This window comes from Pristiophorus japonicus, unplaced genomic scaffold (assembly GCF_044704955.1).
Source record: "Pristiophorus japonicus isolate sPriJap1 unplaced genomic scaffold, sPriJap1.hap1 HAP1_SCAFFOLD_1193, whole genome shotgun sequence".
Lineage (NCBI taxonomy): Eukaryota > Metazoa > Chordata > Chondrichthyes > Pristiophoridae > Pristiophorus > Pristiophorus japonicus.
Window position 1 is genome coordinate 43,342 of NW_027250857.1, and position 20,439 is coordinate 63,780.

The 20,439-nt window shown below is 67.5% G+C and overlaps 1 protein-coding gene across 1 annotated transcript in view; it reads right to left on the minus strand.

The window, feature by feature from the left end:
- The window catches only part of rnf8 (ring finger protein 8, E3 ubiquitin protein ligase), a gene marked incomplete at its 3' end in the record, with an annotated part of 57,836 nt that extends 39,165 nt beyond the window's left edge, over nucleotides 1-18,671 (minus strand). Inside the window, exons 1-3 of the mRNA XM_070870219.1 lie at nucleotides 18,501-18,671; nucleotides 14,609-14,737; nucleotides 2,361-3,341 (exon numbers count right to left, since the gene is read on the minus strand). Coding sequence (XP_070726320.1) covers nucleotides 2,361-3,341; nucleotides 14,609-14,737; nucleotides 18,501-18,656 — 1,266 coding nt within the window. The remainder of the gene's footprint in view (nucleotides 1-2,360; nucleotides 3,342-14,608; nucleotides 14,738-18,500) is intronic.
- Between the last annotated feature and the right edge of the window lie 1,768 nt (nucleotides 18,672-20,439).

Genomic DNA, 20,439 nt, shown 5'->3' on the forward strand with positions numbered 1-20,439 from the left:
ATCGACCCCACCCACACCCCATCGACCCCACCCACACCCCATCGACCCCACCCTCACCCCATCCACACCCCATCGACCCCACCCACACCCCATCGACCCCACCCTCACCCCATCGACCCCACCCTCACCCCATCGACCCCACCCACACCCCATCGACCCCACCCACACCCCATCGACCCCACCCTCACCCCATCGACCCCACCCTCACCCCATCGACCCCACCCTCACCCCATCGACCCCACACCCCATCGACCCCACCCTCACCCCATCGACCCCACCCTCACCTCATCGACCCCTCACCCTATTGACCCCACCCACACCCCATCGACCCCTCACCCCATCGACCCCACCCACACCCCATCGACCCCACCCACACCCCATCGACCCCACCCACACCCCATCGACCCCACCCACACCCCATCGACCCCTCACCCCACCGACCCCACACCCCATCGACCCCACCCACACCCCATCGACCCCTCACCCCATCGACCCCACCCTCACCCCATCGACCCCACCCACACCCCATCGACCCCTCACCCCATCGACCCCACCCACACCCCATCGACCCCTCACCCTATTGACCCCACCCACACCCCATCGACCCCTCACCCTATTGACCCCACCCACACCCCATCGACCCCACCCACACCCCATCGACCCCACCCACACCTCATCGACCCCTCACCCTATTGACCCCACCCACACCCCATCGACCCCACTCACACCCCATCGACCCCACCCACACCTCATCGATCCCTCACCCTATTGACCCCACCCACACCCCATCGACCCCTCACCCCATCGACCCCACCCACACCCCATTGACCCCACACCCCATCGACCCCACCCACACCGCATCGACCCCTCACCCCACCCACACCTCATCGGCCCCTCACCCCATCGACCCCACCCCCCATCGACCCCTCACCCCATCGACCCCACCCACACCCCATCGACCCCTCACCCCATCGACCCCACCCACACCCCGTCGACCCCTCACCCCACACCCCATCGACCCCTCACCCCATCGACCCCACCCACACCCCATCGACCCCTCACCCCATCGACCCCACCCACACCTCATCGACCCCTCACCCCATCGACCCCACCCACACCCCATCGACCCCTCACCCCATCGACTCCACCCACACCCCATCGACCCCTCACTCCATCGACCCCACACCCCATCGACCCCTCACCCCATCGACCCCACCCACACCCCATCGACCCCTCACCCCATCGACCCCACCCACACCCCATCGACCCCTCACCCCATCGACTCCACCCACACCCCATCGACCCCTCACTCCATCGACCCCACACCCCATCGACCCCACACCCCATCCACACCGCATCGACCCCTCACCCCATCGACCCCACACCCCATCCACACCCATCGACCCCACCCACACCCCATCGACTCCTCACCCCATTGACCCCATCCACACCCCATCGACCCCTCACCCCATTGACCCCACCCACACCCCATCGACCCCACTCACACCCCGCCGACCCCACACCCCATTGACCCCACACACACCCCATCGACCCCTCACCCCATTGACCCCACCCGCACCCCATTGACCCCTCACCCCATTGACCCCACCCACACCCCATCGACCCCTCACCCCATTGACCCCACCCGCACCCCATTGACCCCTCACCCCATCGACCCCACACCCCATTGACCCCACCCACACCCCATCGACCCCTTACCCCATTGACCCCACCCGCACCCCATTGACCCCTCACCCCATTGACCCCACCGACCCCTCACCCCATTGACCGCTCACCCCATTGACCCCACCCGCACCCCATTGACCCCTCACCCCATTGACCCCACCGACCCCTCACCCCATTGACCCCACCCGCACCCCATTGACCCCTCACCCCATTGACCCCACCCGCACCCCATTGACCCCTCACCCCATTGACCCCACCGACCCCTCACCCCATTGACCCCACCCGCACCCCATTGACCCCTCACCCCATTGACCCCACCCGCACCCCATTGACCCCTCACCCCATTGACCCCACCGACCCCTCACCCCATTGACCCCACCCGCACCCCATTGACCCCTCACCCCATTGACCCCACCCGCACCCCATTGACCCCTCACCCCATTGACCCCACCGACCCCTCACCCCATTGACCCCACCCGCACCCCATTGACCCCACCCGCACCCCATTGACCCCACCGACCCCTCACCCCATTGACCACACCCGCACCCCATTGACCCCACCCGCACCCCATTGACCCCACCGACCCCTCACCCCATTGACCCCACCCGCACCCCATTGACCCCTCACCCCATTGACCCCACCCACACCCCGTCGAGCCCCACCGGGCCATTACCTCAAGCTGCTGTTGATCCTCGTGGAAGGATCTCTCCAACTGCTCCACCCGTTGTTGCTGCTGCTCCTGCTCGCTGCACAGGCGTTCCTTCAGCTGCTGGAGCTGCCCCTCCGCCCCCCGCTCGGGGCCCCCCGGCACCCCCTCTCCCCGCTCGGGCCCACCCTCCCCCCGCTCGGGGCCCCCCTCGCCCCGCTCGGGCCCACCCTCCCCCTGCTCGGGGCCCCCAGGCACCCCCTCCCCCCGCTCGGGGCCCCCCTCCCCCCGCTCGGGCCCACCCTCCCCCCGCTCGGGGCCCCCCTCGGGCCCACCCTTCCCCCGCTCGGGGCCCCCCCTCCCCCGCTCGGCCTCCCGCCGCCTCTCCAGGCGCCGCACTCGGGCGCTCAGCTCTTTGATCTGCCGGTTCTTCTCCCGGAGCACGGCCAGCTCCTGGGCGCTCTGTCCCCGAGCACGCGACACTGCCCTCAGCTTCCCAGAGACGGGTGTGGGGGAAGAAGCTGCTCGCTCCCGGCTGGTGCCCGAGCCTGGGTCCGGGCCCGTGTCCGCTCGCTGGGCCGTGCCGCCCTGCTGCTCCCGGCTGGTGCCCGAGCCTGGGTCCGAGCCCGTGTCCGCTCGCTGGGCCGTGCCTCCCTGCTGCTCCCGGCTGGTGCCCGAGCCTGGGTCCGAGCCACAGCCTGGGTCCGAGCCCGTGTCCGGCGGAGCTGAGTCACGGACCCGTTGGATTTTGTTCCTGCCGGTGGAGGGCCCCTCTGTGCCTCCACGATCCGCCTCCTCGCAGCTGTGCTTGCGTTTGGCCCTCCCGCTGCTGCCTGGCTCTTCCACTGTGGAGGGCGGCACTTTCTCACACCGTGCCAAGCGGTACTCGTATTCCGCCCGCTCCTTGTGTTCCAGCGGCACGCCCAGCTGGATCACGTCTCCTTCCTTCAGCGGGAACGGCAGCTGGGGCTCAATGCGTTCTCCGTTCACCCACACGCCGTTCAGACTCTGTACACCCAGAAACACAATCTGTCACTGAGGGCCCAGCACGGTCCACACAGCCCCCAAACCCCGCACTCCCCACCCCCCCACACACTGCCCCCAAACCCCGCACTCCCCACCCCCCCACACACTGCCCCCAAACCCCGCACTCCCCACCCCCCCACACACTGCCCCCAAACCCCGCACTCCCCACCCCCCCACACACTGCCCCCAAACCCCGCACTCCCCACCCCCCCACACACTGCCCCCAAACCCCGCACTCCCCACCCCCCCACACACTGCCCCCAAACCCCGCACTCCCCACCCCCCCCACACACAGCCCCCAAACCCCGCACTCACCACCCCCCCACACACTGCCCCCAAACCCCACACTCCCCACCCCCCACACACTGCCCCCAAACCCCGCACTCCCCACCCCCCCACACACTGCCCCCAAACCCCACACTCCCCACCCCCACACACTGCCCCCAAACCCCGCACTCACCCCCCCCACACACTGCCCCCAAACCCCACACTCCCCACCCCCACACACTGCCCCCAAACCCCGCACTCCCCACCCCCCACACACTGCCCCCAAACCCCGCACTCCCCACCCCCTACACACTGCCCCCAAACCCCGCACTCCCCACCCCCCCACACACTGCCCCCAAACCCCGCACTCACCACCCCCCCACACACAGCCCCCAAACCCCACACTCCCCACCCCCCCACACACTGCCCCCAAACCCCACACTCACCACCCCCCACACACTGCCCCCAAACCCCGCACTCCCCACCCCCCCACACACTGCCCCCAAACCCCGCACTCCCCACCCCCCCACACACTGCCCCCAAACCCCGCACTCCCCACCCCCCCACACACTGCCCCCAAACCCCGCACTCCCCACCCCCCCACACACTGCCCCCAAACCCCGCACTCCCCACCCCCCCACACACTGCCCCCAAACCCCGCACTCCCCACCCCCCCACACACTGCCCCCAAACCCCACACTCCCCACCCCCCCACACACTGCCCCCAAACCCCGCACTCACCACCCCCCACACACTGCCCCCAAACCCCGCACTCCCCACCCCCCCACACACTGCCCCCAAACCCCGCACTCCCCACCCCCCCACACACTGCCCCCAAACCCCACACTCCCCACCCCCCCACACACTGCCCCCAAACCCCGCACTCCCCACCCCCCCCACACACTGCCCCCAAACCCCGCACTCCCCACCCCCCCACACACTGCCCCCAAACCCCGCACTCCCCACCCCCCCACACACTGCCCCCAAACCCCGCACTCCCCACCCCCCCACACACTGCCCCCAAACCCCGCACTCCCCACCCCCCTACACACTGCCCCCAAACCCCACACTCACCACCCCCCCACACTGCCCCCAAACCCCACACTCACCCCCCCCCACACACTGCCCCCAAACCCCACACTCACCACCCCCCACACACTGCCCCCAAACCCCACACTCACCACCCCCCTACACACTGCCCCCAAACCCCGCACTCCCCACCCCCACACACTGCCCCCAAACCCCGCACTCCCCACCCCCTACACACTGCCCCCAAACCCCGCACTCCCCACCCCCCCCACACACAGCCCCCAAACCCCGCACTCCCCACCCCCTACACACTGCCCCCAAACCCCGCACTCCCCACCCCCCCACACACTGCCCCCAAACCCCGCACTCCCCACCCCCCCACACACTGCCCCCAAACCCCGCACTCCCCACCCCCCCCACACACTGCCCCCAAACCCCGCACTCCCCACCCCCCACACACTGCCCCCAAACCCTGCACTCCCCACCCCCCCCCACACTGCCCCCAAACCCCGCACTCCCCACCCCCCCCCACACTGCCCCCAAACCCCGCACTCCCCACCCCCCACACACAGCCCCCAAACCCCGCACTCCCCACCCCCCCACACACTGCCCCCAAACCCCGCACTCCCCACCCCCCCACACACTGCCCCCAAACCCCGCACTCCCCACCCCCCCACACACAGCCCCCAAACCCCACACTCCCCACCCCCCCACACACTGCCCCTAAACCCCGCACTCCCCACCCCCCCACACACTGCCCCCAAACCCCGCACTCCCCACCCCCCCACACACTGCCCCTAAACCCCGCACTCCCCACCCCCCCACACACTGCCCCCAAACCCCGCACTCCCCACCCCCCCACACACTGCCCCCAAACCCCGCACTCACCACCCCCCCACACACTGCCCCCAAACCCCGCACTCCCCACCCCCCCACACACTGCCCCCAAACCCCGCACTCCCCACCCCCCCCACACACTGCCCCCAAACCCCGCATTCCCCACCCCCCCCACACTGCCCCCAAACCCCGCACTCCCCACCCCCCCACACACTGCCCCCAAACCCCGCACTCCCCACCCCCCCACACACTGCCCCCAAACCCCGCACTCCCCACCCCCCCACACACTGCCCCCAAACCCCGCACTCCCCACCCCCCCACACACTGCCCCCAAACCCCGCACTCCCCACCCCCCACACACACTGCCCCCAAACCCCGCACTCCCCACCCCCCCCACACTGCCCCCAAACCCCGCACTCCCCACCCCCCCCACACTGCCCCCAAACCCCGCACTCCCCACCCCCCCTCACACTGCCCCCAAACCCCGCACTCCCCACCCCCCACACTGCCCCCAAACCCCGCACTCCCCACCCCCCCTCACACTGCCCCCAAACCCCACACTCCCCACCCCCCCACACACAGCCCCCAAACCCCGCACTCACCACCCCCCCACACACTGCCCCCAAACCCCGCACTCACCCCCCCCACACACTGCCCCCAAACCCCGCACTCCCCACCCCCCACACACTGCCCCCAAACCCCGCACTCCCCACCCCCCCACACACTGCCCCCAAACTCCGCACTCCCCACCCCTCCACACACTGCCCCCAAACCCCGCACTCCCCACCCCCCCACACACTGCCCCCAAACCCCGCACTCCCCACCCCCCCACACACTGCCCCCAAACCCTGCACTCCCCACCCCCCCACACACTGCCCCCAAACCCCGCACTCCCCACCCCCCACACACTGCCCCCAAACCCCGCACTCCCCACCCCCACACACACTGCCCCCAAACCCCGCACTCCCCACCCCCCCACACACTGCCCCCAAACCCCGCACTCCCCACCCCCCCACACACTGCCCCCAAACCCCGCACTCACCACCCCCCACACACTGCCCCCAAACCCCGCACTCCCCACCCCCCCACACACTGCCCCCAAACCCCGCACTCCCCACCCCCCACACACTGCCCCCAAACCCCGCACTCACCACCCCCCCCCACACTGCCCCCAAACCCCGCACTCCCCACCCCCCACACACTGCCCCCAAACCCCGCACTCCCCACCCCCCACACACTGCCCCCAAACCCCGCACTCACCACCCCCCCCCACACTGCCCCCAAACCCCGCACTCCCCACCCCCCCCACACACTGCCCCCAAACCCCGCACTCACCACCCCCCACACACTGCCCCCAAACCCCGCACTCCCCACCCCCCCCACACTGCCCCCAAACCCCGCACTCCCCACCCCCCCCCACACTGCCCCCAAACCCCGCACTCCCCACCCCCCCACACACTGCCCCCAAACCCCGCACTCCCCACCCCCCCACACACTGCCCCCAAACCCCGCACTCCCCACCCCCCACACACTGCCCCCAAACCCCGCACTCCCCACCCCCCCACACACAGCCCCCAAACCCCGCACTCCCCACCCCCCACACACTGCCCCCAAACCCCGCACTCCCCACCCCCCCACACACTGCCCCCAAACCCCGCACTCCCCACCCCCCACACACTGCCCCCAAACCCCGCACTCCCCACCCCCCACACACACTGCCCCCAAACCCCGCACTCCCCACCCCCCCACACACAGCCCCCAAACCCCGCACTCACCCCCCCCACACACTGCCCCCAAACCCCGCACTCCCCACCCCCCCCACACACTGCCCCCAAACCCCGCACTCCCCACCCCCCACACACTGCCCCCAAACCCCGCACTCCCCACCCCCCCACACACTGCCCCCAAACCCCCCACACACTGCCCCCAAACCCCGCACTCCCCACCCCCCCACACACTGCCCCCAAACCCCGCACTCCCCACCCCCCCACACACTGCCCCCAAACCCCGCACTCCCCACCCCCCCACACACTGCCCCCAAACCCCGCACTCCCCACCCCCCACACACTGCCCCCAAACCCCGCGCTCCCCACCCCCCCACACACAGCCCCCAAACCCCACACTCCCCACCCCCCACACACTGCCCCCAAACCCCGCACTCACCACCCCCCCACACACTGCCCCCAAACCCCGCGCTCCCACCCCCCACACACACAGCCCCCAAACCCCGCACTCCCCACACACAGCCCCCAAACCCCGCACTCACCACCCCCCACACACTGCCCCCAAACCCCGCACTCCCCACCCCCCCACACACTGCCCCCAAACCCCGCACTCACCACCCCCCACACACTGCCCCCAAACCCCGCACTCCCCACCCCCCCACACACTGCCCCCAAACCCCGCACTCCCCACCCCCCACACACTGCCCCCAAACCCCGCACTCCCCACCCCCCACACACTGCCCCCAAACCCCGCACTCCCCACCCCCCCACACACTGCCCCCAAACCCCGCACTCCCCACCCCCACACACACTGCCCCCAAACCCCACACTCCCCACCCCCCCACACACTGCCCCCAAACCCCGCACTCCCCACCCCCCACACACTGCCCCCAAACCCCGCACTCCCCACCCCCCCACACACTGCCCCCAAACCCCGCACTCCCCACCCCCCACACACTGCCCCCAAACCCCGCACTCCCCACCCCCCCACACACTGCCCCCAAACCCCGCACTCCCCACCCCCCCACACACTGCCCCCAAACCCCGCACTCCCCACCCCCCCACACACTGCCCCCAAACCCCGCACTCCCCACCCCCCCACACACTGCCCCCAAACCCCACACTCCCCACCCCCCCACACACACTGCCCCCAAACCCCGCACTCCCCACCCCCCCACACACTGCCCCCAAACCCCGCACTCCCCACCCCCCACACACTGCCCCCAAACCCCGCACTCCCCACCCCCCACACACTGCCCCCAAACCCCGCACTCACCACCCCCCACACACTGCCCCCAAACCCCGCACTCCCCACCCCCCCCCACACTGCCCCAAACCCCGCACTCCCCACCCCCCCCCACACTGCCCCCAAACCCCGCACTCCCCACCCCCCCCCACACTGCCCCCAAACCCCGCACTCCCCACCCCCCCACACACTGCCCCCAAACCCCGCACTCCCCACCCCCCCACACACTGCCCCCAAACCCCGCACTCCCCACCCCCCACACACTGCCCCCAAACCCCGCACTCCCCACCCCCCCACACACTGCCCCCAAACCCCGCACTCCCCACCCCCCCACACACACTGCCCCCAAACCCCGCACTCCCCACCCCCCCACACACTGCCCCCAAACCCCGCACTCACCACCCCCCCACACACTGCCCCCAAACCCCGCACTCCCCACCCCCCCACACACTGCCCCCAAACCCCGCACTCACCACCCCCCCCACACACTGCCCCCAAACCCCGCACTCCCCACCCCCCCTCACACTGCCCCCAAACCCCGCACTCCCCACCCCCCACACACTGCCCCCAAACCCCGCACTCCCCACCCCCCCACACACTGCCCCCAAACCCCGCACTCCCCACCCCCCCACACACTGCCCCCAAACCCCGCACTCCCCACCCCCCCACACACTGCCCCCAAACCCCGCACTCCCCACCCCCCACACACTGCCCCCAAACCCCGCACTCCCCACCCCCCCACACACTGCCCCCAAACCCCGCACTCCCCACCCCTCCACACACAGCCCCCAAACCCCGCACTCACCCCCCCCCCCACACACTGCCCCCAAACCCCGCACTCCCCACCCCCCACACACTGCCCCCAAACCCCGCGCTCCCCACCCCCCCACACACAGCCCCCAAACCCCACACTCCCCACCCCCCACACACTGCCCCCAAACCCCGCACTCACCACCCCCCCACACACTGCCCCCAAACCCCGCACTCCCCACCCCCCACACACTGCCCCCAAACCCCGCACTCACCACCCCCCCACACACTGCCCCCAAACCCCGCGCTCCCCACCCCCCCACACACAGCCCCCAAACCCCGCACTCCCCACACACAGCCCCCAAACCCCGCACTCCCCACACACTGCCCCCAAACCCCGCACTCACCACCCCCCCACACACTGCCCCCAAACCCCGCACTCCCCACCCCCCCACACACTGCCCCCAAACCCCGCACTCCCCACCCCCCCACACACTGCCCCCAAACCCCGCACTCACCACCCCCCCACACACTGCCCCCAAACCCCGCACTCCCCACCCCCCCACACACTGCCCCCAAACCCCGCACTCACCACCCCCCCACACACTGCCCCCAAACCCCGCACTCCCCACCCCCCCACACACTGCCCCCAAACCCCGCACTCCCCACCCCCTACACACAGCCCCCAAACCCCGCACTCCCCACCCCCCCACACACTGCCCCCAAACCCCGCACTCCCCACCCCCCCACACTGCCCCCAAACCCCGCACTCCCCACCCCCCCACACACTGCCCCCAAACCCCGCACTCACCACCCCCCCACACACTGCCCCCAAACCCCGCACTCACCACCCCCCCACACACTGCCCCCAAACCCCGCACTCACCACCCCCCCACACACTGCCCCCAAACCCCGCACTCCCCACCCCCCCACACACTGCCCCCAAACCCCGCACTCCCCACCCCCCACACACTGCCCCCAAACCCCGCACTCCCCAACCCCCACACACTGCCCCCAAACCCCGCACTCCCCACCCCCCCACACACTGCCCCCAAACCCCGCACTCCCCACCCCCCACACACTGCCCCCAAACCCCGCACTCCCCACCCCCCCACACACTGCCCCCAAACCCCGCACTCCCCACCCCCCACACACACTGCCCCCAAACCCCGCACTCACCACCCCCCACACACTGCCCCCAAACCCCGCACTCACCACCCCCCCACACACTGCCCCCAAACCCCGCACTCCCCACCCCCCCACACACTGCCCCCAAACCCCGCACTCCCCACCCCCCCACACACTGCCCCCAAACCCCGCACTCAACCCCCCCCACACACTGCCCCCAAACCCCCCACACACTGCCCCCAAACCCCGCACTCCCCACCCCCCCACACACTGCCCCCAAACCCCGCACTCCCCACCCCCCACACACACTGCCCCCAAACCCCGCACTCACCACCCCCCACACACTGCCCCCAAACCCCGCACTCACCACCCCCCCACACACTGCCCCCAAACCCCGCACTCCCCACCCCCCACACACTGCCCCCAAACCCCGCACTCCCCACCCCCCCACACACTGCCCCCAAACCCCGCACTCAACCCCCCCCACACACTGCCCCCAAACCCCCCACACACTGCCCCCAAACCCCGCACTCCCCACCCCCCCACACACTGCCCCCAAACCCCGCACTCACCACCCCCCCACACACTGCCCCCAAACCCCGCACTCCCCACCCCCCACACACTGCCCCCAAACCCCGCACTCCCCACCCCCCCACACACTGCCCCCAAACCCCGCACTCACCCCCCCCCACACACTGCCCCCAAACCCCGCACTCCCCACCCCCCCACACACTGCCCCCAAACCCCGCACTCCCCACCCCCCACACACAGCCCCCAAACCCCGCACTCACCACCCCCCCCACACTGCCCCCAAACCCCGCACTCCCCACCCCCCCCACACTGCCCCCAAACCCCGCACTCCCCACCCCCCCACACACTGCCCCCAAACCCCGCACTCACCCCCCCCACACACTGCCCCCAAACCCCGCACTCCCCACCCCCCACACACTGCCCCCAAACCCCGCACTCCCCACCCCCACACACAGCCCCCAAACCCCGCACTCCCCACCCCCCACACACTGCCCCCAAACCCCACACTCCCCACCCCCCCACACACTGCCCCCAAACCCCACACTCCCCACCCCCCCACACACACTGCCCCCAAACCCCGCACTCCCCACCCCCCCACACACTGCCCCCAAACCCCACACTCCCCACCCCCCCACACACTGCCCCCAAACCCCGCACTCCCCACCCCCCCACACACTGCCCCCAAACCCCACACTCCCCACCCCCCCACACACACTGCCCCCAAACCCCGCACTCCCCACCCCCCCACACACTGCCCCCAAACCCCACACTCCCCACCCCCCCACACACACTGCCCCCAAACCCCGCACTCCCCACCCCCCCACACACTGCCCCCAAACCCCGCACTCCCCACCCCCCCACACACTGCCCCCAAACCCCACACTCCCCACCCCCCCACACACTGCCCCCAAACCCCACACTCCCCACCCCCCCACACACAGCCCCCAAACCCCGCACTCCCCACCCCCCCACACACAGCCCCCAAACCCCGCACTCCCCACCCCCCCACACACTGCCCCCAAACCCCGCACTCACCACCCCCCCCACACACTGCCCCCAAACCCCGCACTCCCCACCCCCCCACACACTGCCCCCAAACCCCGCACTCCCCACCCCCCCACACACTGCCCCCAAACCCCGCACTCCCCACCCCCCCACACACTGCCCCCAAACCCCGCACTCACCCCTCCCCCACACACTGCCCCCAAACCCCGCACTCCCCACCCCCCCACACACTGCCCCCAAACCCCGCACTCCCCACCCCCCCACACACTGCCCCCAAACCCCGCACTCCCCACCCCCCCACACACTGCCCCCAAACCCCGCACTCCCCACCCCCCCACACACTGCCCCCAAACCCCGCACTCCCCACCCCCCCACACACTGCCCCCAAACCCCGCACTCCCCACCCCCCCCCACACACTGCCCCCCAAACCCCGCACTCCCCACCCCCCCACACACTGCCCCCAAACCCCACACTCCCACCCCCCCACACTGCCCCCAAACCCCGCACTCACCCCTCCCCCACACACTGCCCCCAAACCCCGCACTCACCACCCCCCCACACACTGCCCCCAAACCCCGCACTCACCACCCCCCACACACTGCCCCCAAACCCCGCACTCCCCACCCCCCCACACACTGCCCCCAAACCCCCGCACTCCCCACCCCCCCACACACTGCCCCCAAACCCCGCACTCCCCACCCCCCACACACTGCCCCCAAACCCCGCACTCACCACCCCTTTACACAGCCCATCCCCCCCCGCCCCGTCCACACAGCCCCTCCCCCCCCGCCCCTCCACACAGCCCCTCCCCCCCCGTCCACACAGCCCCTCCCCCCCCCGTCCACACAGCCCCTCCCCCCGCCCCTCCACACAGCCCCTCCCCCCCGCCCCTCCACACAGCCCCTCCCCCCCCGCCCCTCCACACAGCCCCTCCCCCCCCGCCCCTCCACACAGCCCCTCCCCCCCCCGTCCACACAGCCCCTCCCCCCCCGCCCCTCCACACAGCCCCTCCCCCCCCGCCCCTCCATACAGCCCCTCCCCCCCCGTCCACACAGCCCCTCCCCCCCCGCCCCTCCACACAGCCCCTCCCCCCCCGCCCCTCCATACAGCCCCTCCCCCCCCGTCCACACAGCCCCTCCCCCCCCGCCCCTCCATACAGCCCCTCCCCCCCCGTCCACACAGGCCCCACCCCCCCCCGCCCCTCCACACAGCCCCTCCCCCCCGCCCCTCCACACAGCCCCTCCCCCCCCGTCCACACAGCCCCTCCCCCCCCGCCCCTCCACACAGCCCCTCCCCCCCCGCCCCTCCACACAGCCCCTCCCCCCCCGTCCACACAGCCCCTCCCCCCCCGCCCCTCCACACAGCCCCTCCCCCCCGCCCCTCCACACAGCCCCTCCCCCCCCGCCCCTCCACACAGCCCCACACCCCCCCGCCCCTCCCCCCCCGCCCCTCCACACAGCCCCTCCCCCCCCGCCCCTCCACACAGCCCCTCCCCCCCCGCCCCTCCACACAGCCCCTCCCCCGCCCCTCCACACAGCCCCTCCCCCCCCCGTCCACACAGCCCCTCCCCCCCCGCCCCTCCATACAGCCCCTCCCCCCCCGTCCACACAGCCCCTCCCCCCCCGCCCCTCCACACAGCCCCACACCCCCCCGCCCCTCCACACAGCCCCTCCCCCCCGCCCCTCCACACAGCCCCTCCCCCCCCGCCCCTCCACACAGCCCCTCCCCCCCGTCCACACAGCCCCTCCCCCCCCGCCCCTCCACACAGCCCCACCCCCCCGCCCCTCCACACAGCCCCTCCCCCCCGTCCACACAGCCCCTCCCCCCCCGCCCCTCCACACAGCCCCTCCCCCCCCGCCCCTCCACACAGCCCCTCCCCCCCCGCCCCTCCACACAGCCCCTCCCCCCCCGCCCCTCCACACAGCCCCTCCCCCCCGCCCCTCCACACAGCCCCTCCCCCCCCCGTCCACACAGCCCCTCCCCCCCCGCCCCTCCACACAGCCCCTCCCCCCGCCCCTCCACACAGCCCCTCCCCCCCCGCCCCTCCACACAGCCCCACACCCCCCCGCCCCTCCCCCCCCGCCCCTCCACACAGCCCCTCCCCCCCGCCCCTCCACACAGCCCCTCCCCCCCCGTCCACACAGCCCCTCCCCCCCCGCCCCTCCACACAGCCCCTCCCCCCCCCGCCCCTCCACACAGCCCCTCCCCCCCCGTCCACACAGCCCCTCCCCCCCCGCCCCTCCACACAGCCCCTCCCCCCCCCGCCCCTCCACACAGCCCCTCCCCCCCCGCCCCTCCACACAGCCCCTCCCCCCCCGCCCCTCCACACAGCCCCTCCCCCCCCGTCCACACAGCCCCTCCCCCCCCGCCCCTCCACACAGCCCCTCCCCCCCGCCCCTCCACACAGCCCCACCCCCCCCGCCCTGCCCCTCCACACAGCCCCTCCCCCCCGCCCCTCCACACAGCCCCTCCCCCCCCGCCCCTCCACACAGCCCCTCCCCCCCCGCCCCTCCACACAGCCCCTCCCCCCCCGCCCCTCCACACAGCCCCTCCCCCCCCCCCTCCACACAGCCCCACCCCCCCGCCCCTCCACATAGCCCCACCCCCCCCGCCCTGCCCCTCCACACAGCCCCTCCCCCCCCGCCCCTCCACACAGCCCCACCCCCCCGCCCCTCCACATAGCCCCACCCCCCCCGCCCTGCCCCTCCACACAGCGCACCCTGTCAGGTACCTGGTTATCAGTGACGGTGCACTGTCCCTCCGAGGTCAGCTGAAAGGCGCAGTGGTTACGGGAGATCATCAGGGGGCAGTTTCTGGGGAGCAGCCGGTGGGTAACCCCAAAGCCTCGGCCCACCGTCACCTGCAACACACACAGCATCAGGTCAAGTACACAAATCCAAACCTCCCCACTCCAATCCGAGTATAACCCTCCTCTACAGTACTGGTGGGTACAGGTCTGTCACTGTATAACCCTCCTCTACAGTACTGGTGGGTACAGGTCTGTCACTGTATAACACTGGGGTACAGTACTGGTGGGTACAGGTCTGTCACTGTATAACCCTCCTCTACAGTACTGGTGGGTACAGGTCTGCCATTGTATCACACTGGGGTACAGTACTGGTGGGTACAGGTCTGTCACTATATGACACTGGGGTACAGTACTGGTGGGTACAGGTCTGTCACTATATGACACTGGGGTATAGGACTGGTGGGTACAGGTATGTCACTGTATAACACTGGGGTAGAGAACTGGTGGGTACAGGCCAGTCACTGTATAACACTGGGGCACAGTACTGGTGGGTACAGGTCTGTCACTGTATAACACCGGGGTACAGTACTGGTGGGTACAGGTCTGTCACTGTATAACACTGGGGCACAGTACTGGTGGGTACAGGTCTGTCACTGTATAACACCGGGGTACAGTACCGGTGGGTACAGGTCTGTCACTGTATAACACTGGGGCACAGTACTGGTGGGTACAGGCCTGTCACTGTATAACACTGGGGTACAGTACTGGTGGGTACAGGTCTGTCACTGTAATACACTGGGGCACAGTACTGGTGGGTACAGGTCTGTCACTGTATAACACTGGGGTACAGTACTGGTGGGTACAGGACTGTCACTGTATAACACTGGGGTACAGTACTGGTGGGTACAGGTCTGTCACTGTATAACACTGGGATACAGTACTGGTGGGTACAGGTCTGTCACTGTAATACACTGGGGCACAGTACTGGTGGGTACAGGTCTGTCACTGTATAACACTGGGGTACAGTACTGGTGGGTACAGGTCTGTCACTGTAATACACTGGGGCACAGTACTGGTGGGTACAGGTCTGTCACTGTATAACACTGGGGTACAGTACTGGTGGGTACAGGTCTGTCACTGTATAACACTGGGGTACAGTACTAGTGGGTACAGGTCTGTCACTGTATAACACTGGGGTACAGTACTGGTGGGTACAGGTCTGTCACTGTAATACACTGGGGCACAGTACTGGTGGGTACAGGGCTGTCACTGTATAACACTGTGGTACAGTACTGGTGGGCACAGGTCTGTCACTGTATAACACTGGGGTACAGTACTGGTGGGTACAGGTATGTCACTGGATAACACTGGGGTACAGTACTGGTGGGTACAGGTCTGTCACTGTATAACACTGGGGTACAGTACTGGTGGGTACAGGTCTGTCACTATATAACACTGGGGTACAGTACTGGTGGGTACAGGTCTGTCACTGTATAACATGGGTACAGTACTGGTGGGTACAGGTCTGTCACTGTAATACACTGGGGCACAGTACTGGTGGGTACTGGTCTGTCACTGTATAACACTGGGGTACAGTACTGCTTCGTACAGCTCTGTCACTGTATAACACTGGGGTACAGTACTGGTGGGTACAGGTCTGTCACTGTAATACACTGGGGCACAGTACTGGTGGGTACAGGTCTGTCACTGTATAACACTGGGGTACAGTACTGGTGGGTACAGGTCTGTCACTGTATAACACTGGGGTACAGTACCGGTGGGTACAGGTCTGTCACTGTATAACACTGGGGTACAGTGCTGGTGGGTACAGGTCTGTCACTGTATAACACTGGGATACAGTGCTGGTGGGTACAGGTCTGTCACTGTATAACACTGGGATACAGTACTGGTGGGTACAGGTCTGTCACTGTATAACACTGGGGTACAGTACTGGTGGGTACAGGTCTGTCACTGTATAACACTGGGGTACAGTACCGGTGGGTACAGGTCTGTCACTGTATAACACTGGGGTACAGTACTGGTGGGTACAGGTCTGTCACTGTATAACACTGGGGTACAGTACTGGTGGGTACAGGTCTGTCATTGTATAACACTGGGGTACAGTACTGGTGGGTACAGGTCTGTCACTGTATAACACTGGGGTACAGTACTGGTGGGTACAGGTCTGTCACTGTATAACACTGGGGTACAGTACTGGTGGGTACAGGTCTGTCACTGTATAACACTGGGGTACAGTACTGGTGGGTACAGGTCTGTCACTGTATAACACCGGGGTACAGTACCGGTGGGTACACGTCTGTCACTGTATAACACTGGGGCACAGTACTGGTGGGTACAGGCCTGTCACTGTATAACACTGGGGTACAGTACTGGTGGGTACAGGTCTGTCACTGTAATACACTGGGGCACAGTACTGGTGGGTACAGGTCTGTCACTGTATAACACTGGGGTACAGTACTGGTGGGTACAGGACTGTCACTGTATAACACTGGGGTACAGTACTGGTGGGTACAGGTCTGTCACTGTATAACACTGGGGTACAGTACTGGTGGGTACAGGTCTGTCACTGTAATACACTGGGGCACAGTACTGGTGGGTACAGGTCTGTCACTGTATAACACTGGGGTACAGTACTGGTGGGTACAGGTCTGTCACTGTATAACACTGGGGTACAGTACTAGTGGGTACAGGTCTGTCACTGTATAACACTGGGGTACAGTACTGGTGGGTACAGGTCTGTCACTGTAATACACTGGGGCACAGTACTGGTGGGTACAGGGCTGTCACTGTATAACACTGTGGTACAGTACTGGTGGGCACAGGTCTGTCACTGTATAACACTGGGGTACAGTACTGGTAGGTACAGGTATGTCACTGGATAACACTGGGGTACAGTACTGGTGGGTACAGGTCTGTCACTGTATAACACTGGGGTACAGTACTGGTGGGTACAGGTCTGTCACTATATAACACTGGGGTACAGTACTGGTGGGTACAGGTCTGTCACTGTATAACATGGGTACAGTACTGGTGGGTACAGGTCTGTCACTGTAATACACTGGGGCACAGTACTGGTGGGTACAGGTCTGTCACTGTATAACACTGGGGTACAGTACTGCTTCGTACAGCTCTGTCACTGTATAACACTGGGGTACAGTACTGGTGGGTACAGGTCTGTCACTGTATAACACTGGGGTACAGTACTGGTGGGTACAGGTCTGTCACTGTAATACACTGGGGCACAGTACTGGTGGGTACAGGTCTGTCACTGTATAACACTGGGGTACAGTACTGGTGGGTACAGGTCTGTCACTGTATAACACTGGGGTACAGTACCGGTGGGTACAGGTCTGTCACTGTATAACACTGGGGTACAGTGCTGGTGGGTACAGGTCTGTCACTGTATAACACTGGGGTACAGTACTGGTGGGTACAGGTCTGTCACTGTATAACACTGGGGTACAGTTCTGGTGGGTACAGATCTGTCACTGTATAACACTGGGGTACAGTACCGGTGGGTACAGGTCTGTCACTGTATAACACTGGGATACAGTGCTGGTGGGTACAGGTCTGTCACTGTGTAACACTGGGGTACAGTACTGGTGGGTACAGGTCTGTCACTGTATAACACTGGGGTACAGTACTGGTGGGTACAGGTCTGTCACTGTATAACACTGGGGTACAGTACTGGTGGGTACAGGTCTGTCACTGTATAACACTGGGGTACAGTACTGGTGGGTACAGGTCTGTCACTGTATAACACTGGGGTACAGTACTGGTGGGTACAGGTCTGTCACTGTGTAACACTGGGGTACAGTATCCCGGGGGTCTGGGGGTACGGGGGGCCGGGTACCTGGGTGTCGGGGTGTATCTCCAGACTCTCCCCCCGCCGCTCGGCTCCCACCCGCCGCAGACTCCAGGCCGCCGCCTCCATCTTCCCGGGCCGCTCCTCCAGCACCGGGACATCGAGCACCGAGAGCATGGATCCGCTCCTCCAGCACTGGGTCATCGAGCGCCGAGAGCATGGATCCGCTCCTCCAGCACCGGGACATCGAGCACCGAGAGCATGGATCCGCTCCTCCAGCACTGGGTCATCGAGCGCCGAGAGCATGGATCCGCTCCTCCAGCACCGGGACATCGAGCGCCGAGAGCATGGATCCGCTCCTCCAGCACTGGGTCATCGAGCACCGAGAGCATGGATCCGCTCCTCCAGCACCGGGACATCGAGCACCGAGAGCATGGATCCGCTCCTCCAGCACCGGGACATCGAGCACCGAGAGCATGGATCCGCTCCTCCAGCACCGGGACATCGAGCACCGAGAGCATGGATCCGCTCCCTTGTGCCGATGCGGAGGGGGCTGTTTCCAGGGCACGCTGCTCGCTGACCCCAGTGACCCTCGTGACCCCCCCAGTGACCCCCCTCAATCTCCCAGTGATACCCTGAACCCCCCTGGTCCAGCCCTGACCTTTGCTCCCCCCGGTCCAGTCCTGACCTTTGCTCCCCCTGGTCCAGCCCTGACCTTTGCTCCCCCTGGTCCAGCCCTGACCTTTGCTCCCGCGGTCCAGTCCTGACCTTTGCTCCCCCTGGTCCAGCCCTGACCTTTGCTCCCCCTGGTCCAGCCCTGACCTTTGCTCCCCCTGGTCCAGCCCTGACCTTTGCTCCCGCGGTCCAGTCCTGACCTTTGCTCCCGCGGTCCAGTCCTGACCTTTGCTCCCCCTGGTCCAGTCCTGACCTTTGCTCCCCCTGGTCCAGCTCTGACCTTTGCTCCCGCGGTCCAGTCCTGACCTTTGCTCCCCCTGGTCCAGCCCTGACCTTTGCTCCCCCTGGTCCAGCCCTGTCCTTTGCTCCCCCGTGTCCGAGGGTGTGCTGGACACCAAGCTTTCCTCACTCACGGCCTGATCTCCTGATATTCGGCCGTCCCTGGTATCGAGGAGAACCCAGTTCCTCACTAATATCCCGGACCCCGAACTACATCCTGAAGGGTGGAAGATGGCTGTGGGTGGATTGTTTAACGTGGGGTGACCGTTGTACACCAGCCACCACACGGGCTTGACAGAGCGAGGTCTTGGTCCAGGGGCAAGGGTTAACCAGGACGACTGGAGACCAGCTCTGCTGCACGGACCTAGTGCCACACACATATCGCAGTGTGGGCTGGGCCCGTGCTGCCCCTGGGCCCCTCGCCTCTCCCGGGCCCCAATCACATCCCTCCACAATCTCTCGCCGCTCCTTCGCCCCGACCTGCCCACGCTCCAATCACCGACCTGGACCTTGATGACATCCCTCTTCGCTGCCGTCGCTCTCCTGCTCCAACACGTGCTGCTCCCTGGAGTGGTATGGCCCCACGCTGCTCCTTCCACTCCCCGGCCTGCTCCGATGCTGCTCACAGGCCGAGGGCCACACAGACTGCTGAGCTCGGACAGCAGCCTGCAGTTGTCAGAGACGGGTGACGTGGCCAGTCATTACAAGGTGTGCCCGACGAACCGGTCAGACCACCGGGTTGATTGTGAGTGCGCAGGGAACTGAGGCAGAGACTCAGCGAAGACCAGTGTGGACACAGCTTCCGTCAAGAAAGGGTGACCTGGTCAATCAACAGAAGGCACGCATCACAACACATCAACGGACCACTGGGACGATCGCGAGCACGCAGGGAAGTGAGGAACAGCTGCCCCAGTCTCCTCCATTCAGGCCGTCACTGCTCTGCCCACAGCCCCCAGCCTGCCTGCACCATCACAGCAGGCTGGGAAGCAGAAGGAGCAGCGAGGTGCCCTAGCTCAGCAGGCAACAAGGGGGC